Here is a 19,645-nt window from a genome sequence, read left to right as displayed (position 1 = left end):
AGCAGTGAAGACAGCAGGAACATCTACTGGCTAATACCTCATACAATCTACCGACAGCCTGGCACATTACATTCCTGTAAGATTCTTTCAGTACTGAAAAAAAAGGCAGGAGAAGGCAGCATACAGTAGGAAAAGAATGGCCCAGTGACAGGAACGCATGCAGGATAGACTGAATTTAAGCTGGGTTGCTGAACAAGAGGAACTGATGCCACTGATGCTATTGCTGAACATAGAAGAGTTAGTAACAGCTGTGCAAAACAGGGACAGACACTCTTCTTGGCCATCAGTGTGGATTTTAGATGCATCAACAGCCATCCAAAAAATTTAAGACCCTAAAATATAGGGAAAGTAGGCAAGGCCTCCTCTAAAGAGAAAACAGAGAAACAGTAATTCATTCAATAGCAAGGACTCAAATCTAGTGATACTTGTTCCTGCCCCCTCCCCGCAAAGGCAGGGGGCACACATTTAGTGGCAATAAGAGAAGATTGCCAAAGGCTACAAGAGACACTAAGTTGAATTAAGGAATTTGGGCAGGGCAGTTTGGTTTAACTGTCATTTAAACTTACGTATAAACAGTCAGAGTATGTGAATGGTTAGGTGGTTACAAGATAGACAGCAGAAACAAACTCCACTTTTTTCTTACCAGAACCCCAGTAACTTATCACATAGATCAGTTATACATGGCTCTTTGAAGGCAGTTTGATGCTTCTATTTCTTTCTCTCTCCACTGCTATGCACAAGAAAGTTTAGGGTTTGAGGCACCTGAGGCTACCTAAACTAAAACCCAAGCAAAACAATTAGAAACTAGAAATGCTGAGCCATCAATAAAAATACTGTTCTGGCCTTGATCACATTTGAAATGAAATAGCACACTGCATTACATATAGCACACTACTGAGAAGTTTACGAAGTTAAGAGGCTGTTTCTTAAACTAATATTAGAGCATTGGCTTTGCTTCCTTTTTTCCAGGGTGTTGAGACCTCCCATTTACAGCTGGTGGAAGCTATTATGACATACATACTACAAGTTTATATATTAGGGAGGTTTCATAATTTTATTACAGTAACACAATTATTATTGAATCAAAAATAAAAGACCTGAGGGAATTAACACATTCCTTTATGCTTTAAGGAAAAGTGTACAACCCACAGACTCTCAATATTTACCAGTCTGCCTAAAAAATCTTTCTAAACCGAAATCTTCTGAGACAATGAATGTTCTCTATACTGACTGATGACAAAATTAGGCACTAACTACATATGAAGTGGCTAGCAAAAGCTCATCAACATTTCTTAAATACCCATCTAGCTCCAAACAGAAACTTCAAGCTGAAAAAAATCTTCTAAACCCATTTACTATATCTATAAATCCTCATTAACAATTTATGTATCACTTCTCTTGTATCTGCTTCTACCACATTAACATAATTATTAGCAAATATGTTAATATACCCACAGATTACTATTTTCTTCCAAGAAGGCTCATTCTCTCTGTATTTATAAGAAATTGGTACCTAATGTGTCTCACCCACACCATTGAGTCAGCAGTTAGTGTTTTGTTCCTCTCTTCACAGCTGGTACCTGGTAAAAGTGAATCAAAAGGATTCTGACGTACAGGGTTCCTCTTGTATGTCAGTAGTGTTTTCACCAAGGTTTAAATATCTAGCCACACATTTTTGTGTCTTCTGCACATAGAAATATTCTAATGAGGTTAAACTTTAAGGATGAGTTCTGTTTTCTGATATGCACATACCCCTTTTCACCCTGAAAAAGTTCAAGAACATTTTATACGAACTTTGGGATTAGCATAGCACTGATACTTTAAAAATATTTACTTCCTATTGCTAATACTTGCTGTTGTCTGCCTGTTTCATTGAAATGCCACTGTGCTGTCTGTATCCATATCTGAATGTTACAACTCACATCTGTACCGGCCATGTGTTTGGCCATGACACGTAATTTAAATATAGAGTATTCTGTGTTTTCCCTTTAGGGAAGGTGGTCTTGGCTTGGACAATTACATACCTGTTTGCAGTAGTATAAAGTTACCAGATCCGTAGTGCTTTTGGCAGTCATTGAGGTTTACAAAGTCATGAAATCACTTCTTGCTAATTCTTTAGTTATAGAAAGGTTTATGGAAGAAAATGATGCATGCATTTGTAAAACAGATTTGATGCTGTGAACTTGAAGTAAGTTCATTCACAGGAGAAAGTACCTCTCTAGTGGCACTTGGACCTTTCTGAATTATATTTACAGTTCCATAAATGGGAAGTCCATCTGTTGCCAAGGTGTTTTGGTTGCACTGAGTGGAACTGTTTTGTCTTCCCTGACTGTAACCACCCAGGGCTATCTTCTGTTGACCTGGCTGATGGAAGCTGTTGTGATCTCCTCCAGCGAGAAGGAGACAGTTCAGCTGCCCAGTGAGCACATTCAGAATAGCCATGTAACATGCTGTGGTTGCTTGAAAACGTGGAGGCATTGCTTAGAAATTGATAGAAAGTCCTAGCTGTTTAATTTCACACAAGTGACAGGGGATATCAGTTTGTAGGAGGATTACCAGGAGCCCTTTGTGGCAAAATGCACCAGTACCGTTGAGGTGCGATCTGCTGACAATCACCAAATGTACAGAGTCTGTTAAAACAACAGGCCTAGGAGGCTGTGCTGCAAGTCAAATTTCAAAAATAAAAACAGCTTCCAGAAATACAATAAACTCTTAATAAGGTATATAACACAAATTAAATAGTGTAGCATCTCAGTGTCTGCAGTCTTCCCTCAGGCAGACATGGGAGAAAAGGCAATGTGACCAGGGATGATATTCTATGATTTCACTGATTTACAAAGGGAACAAATGAAACTGTGCTCTCCCTTGAGCTTCTGATTTTTTTTCCCTGCTCAGACGTGAAAGCTACAATAAGCATTGGACTCAGAAGGGGGCTATAGTTAAATGTATACTTGGACTTGAGAGATGGAAAAATATTTGCAGCCCTCTGCTTCAGGTTAGGTAGGGTTAGGATTGGGGTAGGGAACTGAGAGCCTTCAGAGCTGGAATTAAACTGGTGTCCTGCTCATTGTGGGAGACAGGTGAGGTCTGGGGCCATAACGAGCTATAATGCAACACTTGCTGGGAATGGGGAGGGAACTCCCATGTTTTGTCATTGCCCTGTTCGGAAGGGTGTGAGTCCTTCCCTATCAAACTCCTCAAGCTCTCCTGTAAAGTTGCACTGAAGTGTAGTCTCTGGAAGTAATGGCAGCTTCAGTCCTTGCAATGATAGGCTTGCACACCGCAGGACTGGAAACCAGCTACAAGAGTGGATACACTGGCAGAAGCAAACCTGTCCTTCTTTTGTTATGCCCTGTGTCATGTGAAATCATCTTCCTTCCAGCTGTGCTCAGAAAGGGTAGATGTGTGCTGGTGGGAGGCCAGCAGCTGCAGATGTGCTGTGCTTCTCCCAGGAGGTGGCAGCTCAGTGGTGTGGATGGGAAAACAGCCTTCCCCATGCCCACATTCCTCTACATTCAGGTTCTGCTTCTGGGAGGTCTAAAGGACCATGGTCATAGCTTGGCCAAATTAGCATCAGGTTTATGTGGCATACTTCTCTGTCAAGGGGGCTGCTGTTCTTTGAAGAATAATTAACCTTTGGGAATGAGAATCTAGAACTGTCATGCTTGTAGCTGATGCATTATGATTTCCTGCTATATCTGAGAATATCTAGGCCTAACAGGGGCCTAGGGAGAAAGCTTCATAATTAGTGATCCCTGTGACCATCTTTTGCTGGAATTTTAAAGTCCTATTAAGAAGGGAATGAAATTTTTTTTAGATCTTTTCAGTTTTCCAGATTTTAAATGTGTATCTCTGTGTGTTTGCTTGTGTCTCAATAGTTTAACATACCTCATGTCCCACAAAATTGAAAAAATATCCCTTTATGGACAGTTGATAAGTTAATTCATGTAACTCATGGTGTATATAACTAGCATACAAAGTTTTGCATTACTATAAGTTGTCCAAACTGTCAAAGCATTTATATTCTGTAATATAGAAGTTGAAAATCTTTTTTTACATGCTTATGAGTTGTCTAAGGACAGATAGATGCAGTTTGGATTACTATTTGAATTTGATCATGCCTTCTTCTGAGTGATTCCCAAGGAAGATTGTTACTGCCTCAGTTTCCCATTTCCTCAAGGAACTGAATGCCAGAACCCAACTGTTATCAGACTTTAGTTGTTTTGATTATGGTCTATTTATCTTCTGCAAAACAGAGAGGAAGCGTTGCTTCTTTATTTTTTTTTTTCAAGGAAATCTGTAATATTTGAAACTGAGGAAAGCAGAAAAAAGCGGCCAAAAATTATATATGGAATTTGTTCAGGTGTTAGTCCAAAAACATAAGAGTCATCAAGTATATTAGCGCAAGTAAGGATGCTAAGTTTTGAATAATGTTCTCTGAAGAATATCAGAGGGTTCAGAACCAGAGTTCCTTAGTCTATTTTGTTTTACATTGATGGTTGCCTCAGTTGAATTGGAGAAAAAAAAGTGAGACAATGATTAGAGTTGTCATAGTGGTAGATGAAGTATGAAAGCCTAAACAGAACAAAAGAAAACCAGAGATAATGAGCTTCATGCCACAGACGATGGTTAGAATAGCCTTTTTGGGAAAGATTCCTAGGCAAGTCTGTCTCACATTTCTTGACAAACATGACTTTTTGTTTTGTTTTTCATGACAGATACATTTTTTTCTCCATGTGGCTTATTAAACTCGGAAGAGGACACTCTCTCTTGGAAGTGAATATGTAGAATCCTATAATCATTTTTTCTTAAAAAAAAAAAAAGACCTGTATTTCCTCGATCATCAGTTTCTTTTCCTGCTCCTTGGTCAATACACTATATGTGTGTTGATTGTTGCTTATTACTGAAATACATAGCTTTGGTACTCTGATGTTCTGCATCGTCATTTTTAAAACTTTGGGGAGAGAGGCCAACATACTTGTTTAAAAAAAGCATGTGTGAGTCTATATGCTTTGTGCAAAAGTAAAGGGATAGCATTTCAAGTAGGAAAAATTATTTTTTCTATCTTTTTCTAAGCTTACATACTAATGTGATCAGAATTAATTTAGCACCATACCCTGGTTATTTACCCTTTCACTTAGCTCGAGACTTGCTTTTAATCCTCTCTCATCTAATTTTTATATTGGTGCCAGCTGAAGAATGTTCCAAAGCAAGAGACTGCCACGAAAATGCAAATTCAATAAAAACTTAAACTTTTAAGATGTCTCTTTCTTGACACATGGCTGAAATAGAGTGCCGAGAACTTCACTGGTATTTTGGTGGTGAGATTTTTTTTACCAGTTCTCTTTACAGCCACAAGTTACAGAGTCTTATGGAGTAAGAACTTATGGTCTTAAGATGAAATAGTTGAAAAAATCTGCTTACATTCTCTAAGTTGTGACACTAAGGGCCTGTTTTTTTGCAAATACTTAGTATTATGAAAAGATTCAGAAACACCGAATAACATTAGCAACTAGAAACACTCAACAAACATGAGATAACCTTTGAGCTATTTAGTGTAAACAGCCTGAGCAGTATCACACTGGTTTTAGAGCAGGGTTAGTATGCAGCTCTCCAGGCTGACCAGGCACTGATACATCATAATGAAGCCAGTCGAATGTGAATTATATTCCATTGTACTTCACCAGTCAGTCACCTGGTATTATCTTCAATCCAGAGACATGGGATTCTGGCCTGGTCTAAGGAATGATTTATGCAATAGCAACTGTAGAGCACAGCTGGTAATTTTTTATGTTGCCCTTGATGTCTTTAAGAAGGTAATTGCTAGTGTAGGAGTCAGGAGACCTGGATGTTGGCTCTGGCTCACCCATACATCTCTGATACATAAGAGGCTTTGATCAAAGTGGCTATGGTCCCTCTCAACAGTTTGTGTTCCAGGTCAATCTCTGAGGTCTTAGTGGCAAGGTCCATCTCTTATATTGAGTAGGTAGAGGACCTAGCACCATTGCTCTTCATCTGCTGTACTTATATGCTAGAAGAATGACAGTAGCAACAATATCGCAAATGACAGTAACAACAATATCAGAAAATACAACGTGGGTTTTATGGACAAGTGAAGTAGCTTTATTATAGCACTGGCGTTTTCTTTTTCTGCAATCCAACCCACCCGATTTTCAGGCCTGTATTTCATTACCTCTTGTCATAGAAGTGAAAAAGGAAATGTCGTAAGACCTTACTGTGAAAGCCCTTCCTTCTCCTCCACATACAAGTCGATACATCAACGATATATGACTACCTTTTCAGTGCAAAGTTTTGAAAACTCTAATCCTTGGTGAGTGCAAGGAGATCTGTTCTATTTTTCCATTCAATGCCAATATCTGGCTACCTCTATTTTATTTTCTAGCAAACAGATTCTGAGCATGTTTCATCAGCTCACTCAAGCTACATACATTTTTCCTTCCCCATATTGCTATGTCATTGCTCCATCCCACAAACTTGACTGTCCAGATTGTCCGGCTGCTTCAGCATTTTCGTCAGATGTCATTTACAGCAATTTGCAAATCATATTCTTTGATCTGGTATGTGGCAAAAGCTGGTATGCTTCTCAGCGTTATCTGCAGCTATGGGCCAGCACATGATGCTAGCAGGAGCTGATAAAAAGCACAAGCATTCCATGTTAGAGAGTATTGCTCTCCAGCTGCTCTTGTCTACTGTTTCATGCCAGAAATATCAAAAACAAATTAGAGTCCCAGGGGTCTATGGTAGATGCAGAGGTCTGTGGTGGACTATTGTAGACCTCTAACTTACAGGGCTCTGAATCACTCTTGTGGATGTGCTTTGGCTGCAAGGGAAACTTCGTACCTTAGGTTTGGTGCACAAACACAGTCAGTTAAATATCTCAATATACTAAAGCAGATGGAGTGAATATCCACTTAGGCTATAACAAGCCAAGCTAGAAGGCAGGAAATGTCCCCAAATTGTCTGCTGGATTTTCTGACATCATGGTGAAACATCAGAGTTTGGCTTTGTTTTCTCAATTTGATCTTTGTTTTCTCATTTTGATCTTTCTCAGTCAAGACACATTTAGGGCAAGATGACCTGTTGTGAGAATCTTTTCAGGTTGACTGTTTAGAGCCACAAACCTTTGAGCTGTGAGAAACTTTTACAATGTTACCTTGTTCATTTGCATTCCTACTGCCTAATTACTGGGACCTGGTTTCCAGATAAGCAGAATTCATGATAGTGGTGGCTTTAGTCTGTGTCCTAGGACAGACAGAAGAATTTTCTGCCAACATCCTCCATCAATTCCTCTCATTGAATACAAAGAGAATTAGGTTCCTTACCTTTCTCAGCTTCTCTTTTAACAGGAAACAACTCTAGCTGATGAGCAGTAACATTTTATACTGGCATAGTTTTTGCTGCCACTGATTTATCTTTAGTTGCAGTACCAGCCTATATCCTCATGCTTTATACATGTCCTAATCCAAAAGATAATGGTCAGAGCCATCTGACTAGCCTCTTTCACCAGCTCATGCACACAGCCCTTAAGTCTTACTGTTCTTTGCCAGAGAGCACTTGTGACTCTAACCAACAGTTTCTTATTACCTTAGTACAGATTTAAAACTTATCTCTTTACGAGCAACATATCTAATTAATGCTGGAGGTACTAATGTGAGCAGTCTAGCTAAAGAAGAAAGTACCTGAATAGTCTGGTGACCCAAGGGAGGATTTTGCAATGCTTTTCTAGTCAGATGTCTTACCTGCAACTTCAAGATACGGCAACTTCACTAGACTCTCAAAGATTTTTTAGCCAATATTTCAATGGTATGTAACGTCCCTATTTTTGGCCAGAGAAAAATGGAAAAAAACCCTAATGTCAGTTTACATCAGTATTTACATTACATATGTGAACCATTCTAGTGTTCGCAATCATTTATTCACAGAAGTTCATGCTGGGTTGAGAGAGAGTGGGAAGATAACCATATAAACCACTAAAAAAGTCCATGTGACTTTGTTTGTGTTAGAATTACAAGGATTTCCCACCTCTTAATTTCACAGAGAAGATAAAAAGATGCCATCTGCACCTAACCCTTTATGAGTGTCAGGCAGCAGGACTCTTGAGTACATGGCTTAGTTGACCACATGGAGTCTTCTCCACCAAGCAATCATGGGAAAAGAAAAAAGACAGTATGGTCAATGTGCGTTTCATTACAGATTTTTTTCAGCTAACAGATGCATGCTTAGGAATTGGCAAAGGTTATGTTGCTCTGGTTTATGCACTAAAGTAAGCCTGAGGAGATAATGAGGAGAAGGAACAGACAGGTGCTCTCCGGGTTTAAAATCTTCCTTGAGCTTTTTTATCCTGAAAGTTTGCTCTCATTTTTCCTCAGATTTGTAGTGTCTGTAACATTTCACTATTAGCTTCCCTTGTTGTGATAGTGTATTTTACCTTCCATAAAAAATAATCCTGACTTGAATTCCATTGCTTCTCAGCATTTGATATATTCATCTCTAGTATCATCTATCTACCTTCTGTCTTCCCTTTCTCTTTTAGGTGTCAAGGTGGGGGCTAATGGAGAGGAGGAGATGAACACAATTCCAGAGATCTTATGGGATGTTGAACTCTAGTCTATACACGTTGACCTCCATTTGGTAGATTCCTGTATCACATTAAAACATCTGTCATTTGTTGCATCCATTCTTCACTAATATAGAAGGAAGGTCTGCTTTCCAAAGCAACCATGAGTGTAAATTACATTTGAAAATGTGTCATTCTGATAACTTGCTTCAGCAGTTGGGACAGTCTCATGAAAAAATTATTTTAAACATATTCATCAGAACATAGTTCATAGCAATATAAACTTCCCACGATCAGAAAATATTAGTGGTGGATGAATTACGTAAAGAAATATACGTGTTAGAAACCTGATTACTTTCTGTTGAGGGTCTCTTTTTGAACTATGAAATGAACATTTAGTTTCATGGAAATGGCCTTTATTAACTAAACCTTTGTTAACAAAGTGCAAAGATGAAGAATGTAAATGTGATTTGTTCTGCCAGCTTTTCTGGAATAACATCAATAAGTTAGCATTGTAGGGAACTATAGCTTGCTCTTAATTAACTGTACTTTTTCTGTTTCATTAAGAACATGAAACAGAAGATTTCCTGAAGATGAGCACCGCTACCACTTCTCTGCACACATAGGGTCTGAGTTTATTGAGAAAAATACACCAAGCAGAAACAGTCTGGGAGGTACCATGAAGACAGTAACTACACTCCTTGCTTGAGAAGCTTTATGTTCCTCACATATTTGTGTGATCTGGCATTGAAAGCATCACTCAGTCCTTCGACACATGAAGATACTAATGAATCCCGACTTCAGTTATGGGGCTCTGCAGAAACTCTTCATCCGTCTTCATTAGTCTCAATGTTTAAGTTTCCAATTTTATCCTGGCACTTGGCTAATACTGTTATTCTAAACTGATAACCTCAATAGAACATCAAAATGAGTATCTTCTGCAGACCTATTTCTAGGTTTTCTCTCACCTAGAAAACAGCATGCCCATTTTCTCCTTTCTGAAAGATGGGAGTTAAAGCCAAAGTTGCAGGTAGCCTCCTATCAGTTTCAGTGGCCTTTGAATGATCAAGAGTGTTGAGTTGGCTTTTAGTGTACTAGGAATACCACTGTCCCATAGAAAGGGCTCTGAAGCCTCCCACAATGGGGAATAATCCCCACTGCATCCCCAAAACAGTCCTTAGGCTCCTGTTCTGCTACCTGTGGTTTCATGGGACACACCAGTGACCAGGAACAGCATATAATACTGGTAAGAAATCCATCTGGCCAAGATTTACGTAATATTTAGTAGCTACTGCTATTTTGCCTAGAAATGCAATGCATTAAGGAACTGTACAGTCAGGAAAAAAAAAGCCCTTGTTAAATACACTCATTATTTAGTATTATTTGATATAGAAATGCAGAGAATTTACTTTTTATAGTGTTTGCTTGGTTGGAAAATAGCACTCCATTTACATACTTAATCTAGCATTTCATTAATCCTTAATTTTTTCCTTTCATCTTTATCATTCTTCCAGATATACTGAGTGTAATAGGCAATTAGCGTAAAAATAGTTTAGCCAGTTCACGTTATAAATCAAACTAGACACTAGGGTTACATCAGTGTATATTAGCAAATCAAACAGAGCCTCTGTCATCCAGAAGCCAGCTAGTTGAGACTAGTCACATCTCTGCTGTGAAATTATTCTAGCTTCCAAAACAGGGTGCCTTCATCTAGTTTCTTATTTGGGAATGGTCCCTACCCTCCCAAGATGTGCTTGAGAAGTGTTGGAAAGAATTTTGATCCAAGACAGAATCATGCCAGGGCTATGCTAACAGTTTCAAGGTAAAGATGATGGAGTTCCAGTACTCACAGCTGTGTCCTAACACCATTTAATTCCTTGGTAAAGAAGTAGCCTGTGAAAGACTCTCTTTTTGGTTGTTAATCAGTCCAATCAGTTAATAAAGTCCAACAGCCTCTGCTATACAGGGAGTGTGGGTGATGTTCTCAGCTCTGCCAGAAATATTATTTAACCACGTTAATACCATAGACCAACAAATACTCTTGGTCCTTCCATTACAGAATGCAGTCTGCCAGATGCTATAGCAATGTTCAGCCAGCAGTTGGCTAGGCTTTTTTGTGTTTTGCCTTCAAAGGCAAGTACATGAGCTTCTTTCCTCATTTTCCATTCTTTCAGAGTACAAGTCTTACTCCAGCCCAACTAGAGTACCAGACAGAAATTATCAGAAGTGATACCCACATTCCAGTTTGAAAATATTCTTCATATGTAAGCCCAGTAATGTCAGTCATTCATAAGTCTTAATTCTGGGAAAATGTATTCCCTTGACTGACTATTCAAGTGTAAAAGACATAAACCTGCTTAATAATGAAGATAAGGATGTAAGAGCAGAACAGAAATTTCTTCAGGTTTGAAAGCTGCCAATTTATCAGAAGTGAACAGAATCATTAATGATCACACTTAAATGGCAGGATTTGACAGAGACATTGCTATACAATCTTACAGTTTACCAGATTTGATTCATTTGAAGGAAAAAAGAGCCAGATTGTGGAATGAATTCCAGTAACATGAGGCCATCTAGTGTGTATTATCAGTGTTACAACTTTTACATTCCAGGCTTTGGGTTTTTTACCTCTGGCCCTAGCTCCTGCTTTATGATTTTTTTTTGTAACTTGGGAAATATCTCTTTTGTGAATAATGGATGCAATAAACTTATTCTCTAGAAAGGTCACCTTGAAAAAAAAGTCAATGTTTATTTTAATAAACATGCAAACTAAATAGCTAAACGACATACATGAATCAGAATTCTACAAAGTTAGAGGAAAAATGAGCATTTAAAATTTAGCTACAAAACTGGAAGACTCAAAGCACTGCATGGAAAAGCTGAAGCCTTTGAAAAGAAATATTGCAAAAGTTTCTGGGTAAATGAAAGAAAACACCAACAAGGAAAGCAGAGGCAATGCCTGTACTGACTTGTGTCTACTAAAATCAAGTGGCATTGTCAGAAGATTTGAACTGTAACTGTGGAGATAAATATATAATAAAGGGCTCATGTGAAAACCAATGTGTTACAGAAACAGGAATGCTCCTGAGAATCCCGAGGAACTGCTTTGCAGGGAGAAGTGTCAATCCCAACACTCCAGAGCAGAGAGAAGCAGCAAATGACAGAGCACAACTGAAAAGCCTATTTTGTGCTTTGTTCACCATCATCAGAACAGGCAGGATGAATGACATTAAATTAAGAGATTGTGATAAGGCAGTGTGAAGCTGTTCTCAGCACTCTTTGTCACACAGAATTCATTCAGCATACCCCTGCTTGCTTCATATGTAAGGCACCTCTACTTCTCCTGCAAAGGAAAGGGAGGACATAAACATCACAGACAGTACGCTTAACATTATGAACTAAAATATCTCTGAAGCCCCCACCCAACAACTTACTAACAGACACTTTAAACATCTGTAGCAGACAAGAAGGCACTGATCTATAAACAATTTTCTTTTAAAAACTATGTATTTTATCCATAAAAAGCAAGATATTTCCAGTACCACTTTTGAATTCTTATATGACCTGTTTGGGTCCAGGTACCTTGTTAGCCCTGTGTTACTCACTGGACTGCTCTTTACTGTCTGACTTCTACAGTTTCTGCTAGAATACGAAGTTGCTCACACAAACATCAAGGTCATTTGTTTAGCTCAATTGGACCTTATTGGTGGGAGAAGCCATTAGTCTTTAAAGATTAAGCAAAGAAGCAGAGGAATAGTAACCCTGAAAAAAATGATAGCGCTGAGGTGGAATGGAAATACTAGATAACTCAGCTAATCTCAGATTTTTGGCTTATTCAGTTTGTACTTACAGGACTGCTTTGCAGAAGGAACATTTGTTGTTATATGTTTTCCCATCAGAGCCGCAAAAAGGTTGATAGAGTCTTTCGCAGTAAATAGGTCTTCCTCTCTCTAACCTCTTGTATTCACTGCAGTCTACCTGCAAATACATTATCGTTTTTCTTTGAATCCATCTTTCTCACATTCTCCATTCACCTACAGAAATAATGAATATATGACATTTTTGGACAAGCTTGTCAGTTGCTCTAGAGCAGCACAGTCAATAGGGCTCCACCATCTATATTAGCTGAGTCTAAGCCTCAAAAAAGAAACATTCCTCTAAGAGATGTGTGTGATGCTACCCACGTCAGGTACTGAGTACCTTCAGGGACTTCTCTGTCTGTCTGTCTAAGAATACAGTCACTGGAAAAAATACAGCCCCTTGTCCATCTACAGAAAAGCTGAGGCTTAGTATTTTTTTCTACCTGATTGCAATTGTCAGTAAATTCAGGTGAGATTAGTTTTCAAGAATGTGAAGGGTTTCTGTCTATTGCACAAGTATCAGGTCTTGATGCTTTTTCCACTGATGAAAGGATCTGCCTGGGCAGAATTAAGTAAAGTCCTATTTAAGTATTAGCATGAAAAGAAATTGTTGAAAGACCCTCATCTGATTGTGGGACTGTATTCATTACATCCTTATATATGCAAATGGGAGTAGAAACTAGTAAAAGAAATGATTGAAAGTGCTCCTCTCCTGGTTTTTGAGCTCGATCTTGTCCTGTCAAGTGAATGCCATTCCTGGTATTTGACAAGCAAGGAGTTCCTTTTGCAGCACACATATTCTATTTAATGTGCTGTTGGTTATCCTCAAAAGCCTACGGTTTGCTTGCCTAGGAAATCACCTGTCCTTACAGGTGCTGTTCTAACTAAAATTGGTTCAGCTTTTTTTGCTGCTGGTCTAGTGACAATTTGAAGCATATTAGTCTTTAGAGAAAAAAGCCAAAGCCTTTCTGACAATCTAGTCAAAGTATGTATTACAAATGTATATATTTAAAACAGAACCCAATCTTCTATCATTACAACCCGATTTTTTTCCCCTTCATTCCAACTCTTAGTGAGGGACGGGAGTATTACTTAGCCAAACCCTGGAACTTATTACAGATTATATGATTGTTTTTATGCTAGTCATTGTCCAGGGTCTACAGGTGGGTGAAGTGAGGAGCTGTGTGTGGCCAGCTCTTCAGCAGCCCAGCCCCTGTGCAACGGCTGCAGCACAGACTGAGAAGTCTCCACTGGCAAAGAGAGTCATTAGCCAATCACTCTTTTGGGCATTATGGACTTAAATCCCATGTCTCATTAAAAAAAAACAACAACCAAACATATGGGATGTTAGTTTACCTAGATTTTTCCTTCATTTGGTCCTTTCCCTTTCCTCCAAAGCCCTGGCTGCTCACACATTTCAAACTCTGTGGCTAGAAAGCAGGAGGCAGCACACCTAGCCCCAGCTGCTAAGGCAGGTCAGAGATCTGACACAGCAGCAGATTTCCACAATGTAGCCCAGCGGAGGCAGTAGTACGGAAGGGAATCTCTGTAGCTTGTAACTTATCATTTTAAAACTGATCAACCACCAACTTGTGAGACAAGGATCTGAAAGTCACCAAGAAAGCCTTATAGTGTCATCACCAGATAAATATTAAAAAAATATTGATTTCTCTGACTTAAAATTTGGCCTTGCCCAATTTCTTGCCCAGACTGTATTACATGTAAAAACATCTGGAAGTTGTCCAAGCAACTGTATGGAAACTACATATCTCAAGCTTAGGGATTTCTGTCTGACATCTCACTACTTCAGGACCATTTATTTAATGTTTAATATGGGGAGTTTTGACCTCATGTTGTTACAAGCTATATATTTTTATCAAGAAATAAAGGAGAAAATTACTTACCTCATTCTCTTTAGCAGCATCTACAATACAAACAGAATCACAGAAGATAAAATAAAAACCACTGTTGAACATTTAGTTTGCAACCAGAATGGTTTCATTAGTACCAACCCTTCCAGCAACACCAAATCTCTTACCTCCTTGCAAGTAAATACTGACATAGGTTTTCAGTATTTGATAAGATACAGGTGTCAGGAGCTATTAAACAAGTGAACCTTATTGTGTTGTTTACCCTAGAAATCTGTGTCAGCAACTAGAACACCTTTGTTGTTGGAGGGAATGGAGGCTATTGTTCCCCTCTTCAACAGAGAAAGATTGAAGATCTAGGAGTCAATATTATGTTCAATGGCTAGTCTGTTTAGGAGGAACCAGTTGTTGAGCATGACTGGGTTTTAATTCCCAAGTGTAAAAAAAAAATGTGTGTGGCTGTAAGCAAATCACATGGATCTTTTATATTTTGGTTTTCTGTCAATAATGAGGATAATATCTTCATTAAACTATAATACTAAATATATATAACCATGATAATGCAATTTGGATCATAATGTCACTTTTAAAAGTGTTTTCCCTCTCTGGTCAGTATGGATTCTAAACTATTTGGCAGAAGGATTGGCTCCTATTTTGTATACACATGGCATCTAATATAATGGAGCCCTGTTCTCAGGTGGGGCTTCAAAAAGCTCCTTCAAAACAATGATAATTACGCCTCCCAGAAAGTAATCAAGTAACATTGGCATGTCTCCATTGTGGTGACACATTTGTTACTTTCTTTAGGAATGTATTTTGTTCTTCTCCTGTCCTGTAGTCGTCATTCTGTGGCTTCCAAGGGATAAAAGTTATCAGGCAGAGGCTTCTGTGCAGAAGCAGCAGGAAGAAAATGCATTATGACTTAAAAGGCAATACAGCTCTAGCACTTGTCTATCTGACCAAATGTAGCTTTTTTGATCTTCAAAGCCATTCAGCTTTCCACTGAAACTTTCATGGACCTGCTTACATCTTCTCATCAAAGTTAGTTGTCCAAGGTAAAAAAAAAATAGCATAAATAATGCTCCATGTCAAGTTTCAGTCTATGTCACTAGCAATTTGACTGATTTGTCATTATTCTGGAACTGGATCAGATTTAACTCACTTGCACAAAAACATTAAGATGTTATTTTTTTTCTCTGGTAACCTTTTAGTATCCACTATATATCTGGGAGTGAATGCAAAAAAGATGTGGCTCACAAAGTATTGATCCGTAAAGTTTTCATGCAGACAAGACAAACTAGAAAGTTCAAGGAAAGGATTTGCTGGAATTCTTATGAAAGCAGGATTTGTTTATTTTTCTGTATTTAATGAAACACTGTTTGAAAGAACAGGTTCCACCAACAGCATGCCATTTCATTGAAATTGACATTTTTCATAAGAATTTTGATTTTGAGACAATTATCAAAGCAAAATTTTCATAGCTATTCAAAATGGAAAAATATTTTATTTCATAATTTTGCTTTTGTTTTAACATTTTTGTTGTTTTGCTTGAATAATGCTATTGAACTGCTATACTACTAGCAGAGAAGATTTGGGCTCTCCTCTTTCAGTTATTCTAAATATACTTATTTTTCTATATCTTTTTCTTTATTCCAAGTATAAAAAAAAAATAAATTACCAAGTGAAGGCTCAAGAAATTCCTCCCAGCTCCTTGTTTTACCACAGAGCAACCTGTACCTCAGAGCTCTTTCCAGCCTGGCAAATTAACATTATGAAGAGGTTGTTCACAGCCATATTATGTGGCCCGTGCATAATCAACTGTCTCCTGCTTGCTCAGTTTGGCAGGAGAAGGACCTGATCAGCTCCAAGCTCCCTGCTCAGATGGAAGAAAAAAATAAGTAGGTAAAAACCTGCTTTAGTTCTGAGGCTTTACAGTTCACTTTTTAGTTACAATGCAGAATGCAGCTCTGATTCACACCATGATCAAGGAGTAGTTTCATCTACTCAGGGTGCCGCTGGTACAATATTGCTTGCTAAATAGTACACAAGCATAAAATTTCACTTGCTTTCTGCCACCCAAGTCCAGCAACCGTTGCTTACTATCCCAGTAGACTGAGAAGCTTCCAGTGTTTGAACATTAGAACTTTAATATATCGGGAAGTAAAAAAGGTTACTCACTTGCCAAGCAAAGAACCACCAGGGTGAGGAGCACAAAGGCGCCTGTTATCTTCATGGCAGACATGGGTTCTTGACCTGCTTCACAGCCAATCTGTGCTCTAAGTATTCCAGCACACTTAGCTTAAATGTGTGTTTGTGTATCTATGAGAGCATATATATATATATATATGCACACACAAAGAGCAAGAACCCTGATGATGAAATCCCCCTTGTAGAGAAGGTAATTAGAAGAAGGTGTTGCCCATGGGTAGTGTCAATAAGAACGTCTTCTGTAGAACATGAAGGTCACAAGTACAGGGCAAAGATGAGCGTCACAGCATGGATTGTGTTGATAAAGGAGATGTATTGTACTTTGGCTAATCCCCTTGCCTAATTAACTGTTCCTTCTCCATTAGCGAGTTCAAGGAGTGACTCAGTAAGGTGGTTACTTATTGCTGTTCTGTTATTGTATCTGTATAGTGACCCTCAAAAGCTGAACATAATTCCCAGGGAAAAAGAGTAATTCTTGCAAGGTACATTCTGAAAGATTCATACTGGTAGACCTGAAATGCTTAACTCCTATTCTCTTGAAATTTTGGAGACCCTTGTCACTAGCTGTGGATAGAGGCAATGCTGGTTAGTAAGGCCCTGCGCTGAGCCCTTTCAGACTGCTCTGTGGGAGTAGCTGCTGCTTGGAAAAGTCTATGTTTCACATGAATACACTCACCTTTGCACACAGCCCAGAAGATTCCCACCTCTTTCAGTGTTCTTCTGCCTTTAAATTTCCACCAGCTTAGAGATCAGAAACAATGCTTTGTGACAGAAGGAGCAAAGATACCGCATTGCACTACCTAGCAGAGAGTAGTGATGAGTTCACAGACATTGTGCATCCTGCTGAGTTACTGCCTAGTTTGCTGTCGTGGAGATATGGAGAAGATCCCCTTGCCTGCCCATCTTCTCCTTTGTTGCTATTTCTAGCACAATAGGTGTCATTTTATGTGGGATTCTTTAAAGAAATCCAACATACTGGTGTGTTAGTGACTTAATAAATAGGCATGATTTTCTGGCTTTTATAAGCCAGATATTGTGACCAGAGATAGAGTCACAATGGGAAACTCAGATCTGAGTCTTAATTTTCATAAAGTTCAAAGTAACATGGAGTTTTGCCTTCTCTTTAGTGATTTGCAATGTAGATGTGCAAATTGTTTCAATAGGAAAGATCCCTGTGCGCCTTTACAACTCACTGTATTTCAGTGATCACCTTCCCTACATTGGAAAATAGCCTGGGGGATTTTCCCCATGCAGGAATTAGGGTCATATATGCTAATTTCACTAAGACAGAGGGACTGAAAGTTCTTACAGAAAAGTTGTAATACATCAAGCAGACCTTGGGCCCCACTAACTCATGTGGAATTCAAGAGGGGTACAGATCATCTTGTCTTTAAAGAATGTAGGTAATGAAGAAATGGTTAATTTCTCATTGCTTAATGGGACAAAAAAAAAATAGATGCCATCGTATTCCAGCTCTGGGGTAGGTAAAGATCTGGTCTGAGGTCTGTCGATTTTTTTTTTTAAATGCCCTTACTTCGGTGATATAATTTTAATTTTTTCTTTGTGCTTAACTTCAATATCTGTGCATACTCCTGTGAGGTGGAGATCACAAAAGACAGGCTGTGATTTAAATTGAGGTTGATCTGGGTTCTGCTGCTTTGGGATGCCAGTGAAATTTTTGTTCTGAATAGCCCAAAACTTTTCTGAAGAGCCTGGCATAGAACATGTATAAACTCATGGAGAACATTCAGGACATGTTCCTTGGTTGATGGACAATTATGAACATTAGGCAATAAGAGCAAAACCCAAAACAAGTCAGAAGGTACTCCTAGTCTGAGTAGTTTTGAGGAAACGAGACTCTTGAGGATATCTTGAAACTATAAAACTGCAGCTTGACAGAACATGCAGGTTCCTTGGCACAGGAATGAGGAAATTTGCCACTTTGGTTACACTCCCTTGCCTAATATGGTACTACAGAGTGTACTGTCTGATGCAACCTCAGTATCCGTCCTATCCCTCTAGTGGAAGAATATAAACATCTGTTTGCAGTCTTCTGAGTTGATGTAGGAAGATTTTCTGAGGACTAGCGTGGAAAGGAAGAGAGGACTTTTGGAGGTGGGAGGGGGCTAATGAGGGAGTCAGATTTCAGATCAGATTTTTCTTAGCATTTGAAAATTATCTTTCTATTGAAAGAATTCCTGATGCTTATTGTATGCCCCATTCTGGTAATGGTGTTTTGGTGTTTTGATTAGGGCTTTTGAATCAAATTAAGATTCATTTTCTGACCAGTGGACCTCAAGCTTTGTAGGGCTTGCCCAGACCACTCAGATAGGAGGGATACAGTTCTGATGAGAAGTTGTGACATATTGTAGGGTGTGCAAATAGCAGCTCATTACAAGCGGGGCACAGCAGGGGGTCAGCTGACATTCTGGAGATTTTTGCATTTTGAAATATCAAAGCTATCCTGAAGCTTTGAAAAGATAAATGCCATACACAGAAAGCAACAGTGTATTTAACTTTCTGCTGTGAGGTAATACTCATATGCAAAATCTCGAAATTTGGTAAAAAGCAATGTCACAGAGCATTTTTTTGCAACACCAGTTTAAAATGGTGCTGAACTATATCTGTATCTATATGCCTAGCTTTAAGAATAGGCAGGATTCACATCAGTCAACTGGAGAAAATAGTCTTTGTTTGACTGAAAAAATGCTTCATCTGAGATGTCTTCTCTCAAGACTTGCAGAGGCTTGTTGTTTGCCCTGGTAGTCTTTGTACGGAGCTGGTCTGACAACCTGTCATCCTCAGGTAGACCAAAGATTCGTCTAGGTCAGAGTGCTGTCTTCAAGAACATTCAGCAACAGATTGAGAGAAGAATAGAGTGGTTCTTCTCTTGGGGGACAAGTTGAACATGAGTCAATGTTTTGCTCTTGCAGTGAACAAGTCCAGCTCTGCATACTGGTCTGTATTAGTAAGAATGTAGTTTCAAGACAAAAGCATTGTTCTTTCCCTGTGTTCAGCACTTACGAGGCTCCATCTGGAGTTCTGTGTACAGCTCTGGGCTCCTCAGCACAAGAAATACACTGAAATACAGGATCAAATGCAGCAAAGGACCACCAGGATGTTTAGAGGAG

General features: G+C 38.8%; 1 protein-coding gene across 1 annotated transcript; it reads right to left on the bottom strand.

Annotated features, from left to right (window-relative positions):
- Positions 1 to 11,875: 11,875 nt before the first annotated feature.
- Positions 11,876 to 16,548, bottom strand: LOC104640184 (ovomucoid-like). The gene is made up of 4 exons (XM_010308461.1): positions 16,485 to 16,548; positions 14,343 to 14,362; positions 12,429 to 12,556; positions 11,876 to 11,921 (listed from the first exon to the last, which is right to left on the bottom strand). Exons 1-4 carry the CDS (start codon positions 16,546 to 16,548, stop codon positions 11,876 to 11,878), a joined length of 258 nt encoding a protein of 85 aa, XP_010306763.1.
- Between the last annotated feature and the right edge of the window lie 3,097 nt (positions 16,549 to 19,645).

The sequence above is a fragment of the Balearica regulorum genome, chromosome 14 (assembly GCF_011004875.1).
Source record: "Balearica regulorum gibbericeps isolate bBalReg1 chromosome 14, bBalReg1.pri, whole genome shotgun sequence".
Lineage (NCBI taxonomy): Eukaryota > Metazoa > Chordata > Aves > Gruiformes > Gruidae > Balearica > Balearica regulorum.
This window is presented reverse-complemented; position numbering and strand designations above follow the sequence as displayed.

Bases quoted from the DNA above. Each gene is read 5' to 3' on its own strand.
- LOC104640184 (XM_010308461.1), bottom strand. From the start codon at position 16,548: ATGTCTGCCATGAAGATAACAGGCGCCTTTGTGCTCCTCACCCTGGTG. The intron at 14,363-16,484 runs GTGAGTAACCTT...TTTGTATTGTAG, and splicing joins GGTGGTTCTTTGCTTGGCAA to ATGCTGCTAAAGAGAATGAG. The intron at 12,557-14,342 runs GTAAGTAATTTT...ATGTATTTGCAG, and splicing joins ATGCTGCTAAAGAGAATGAG to GTAGACTGCAGTGAATACAA.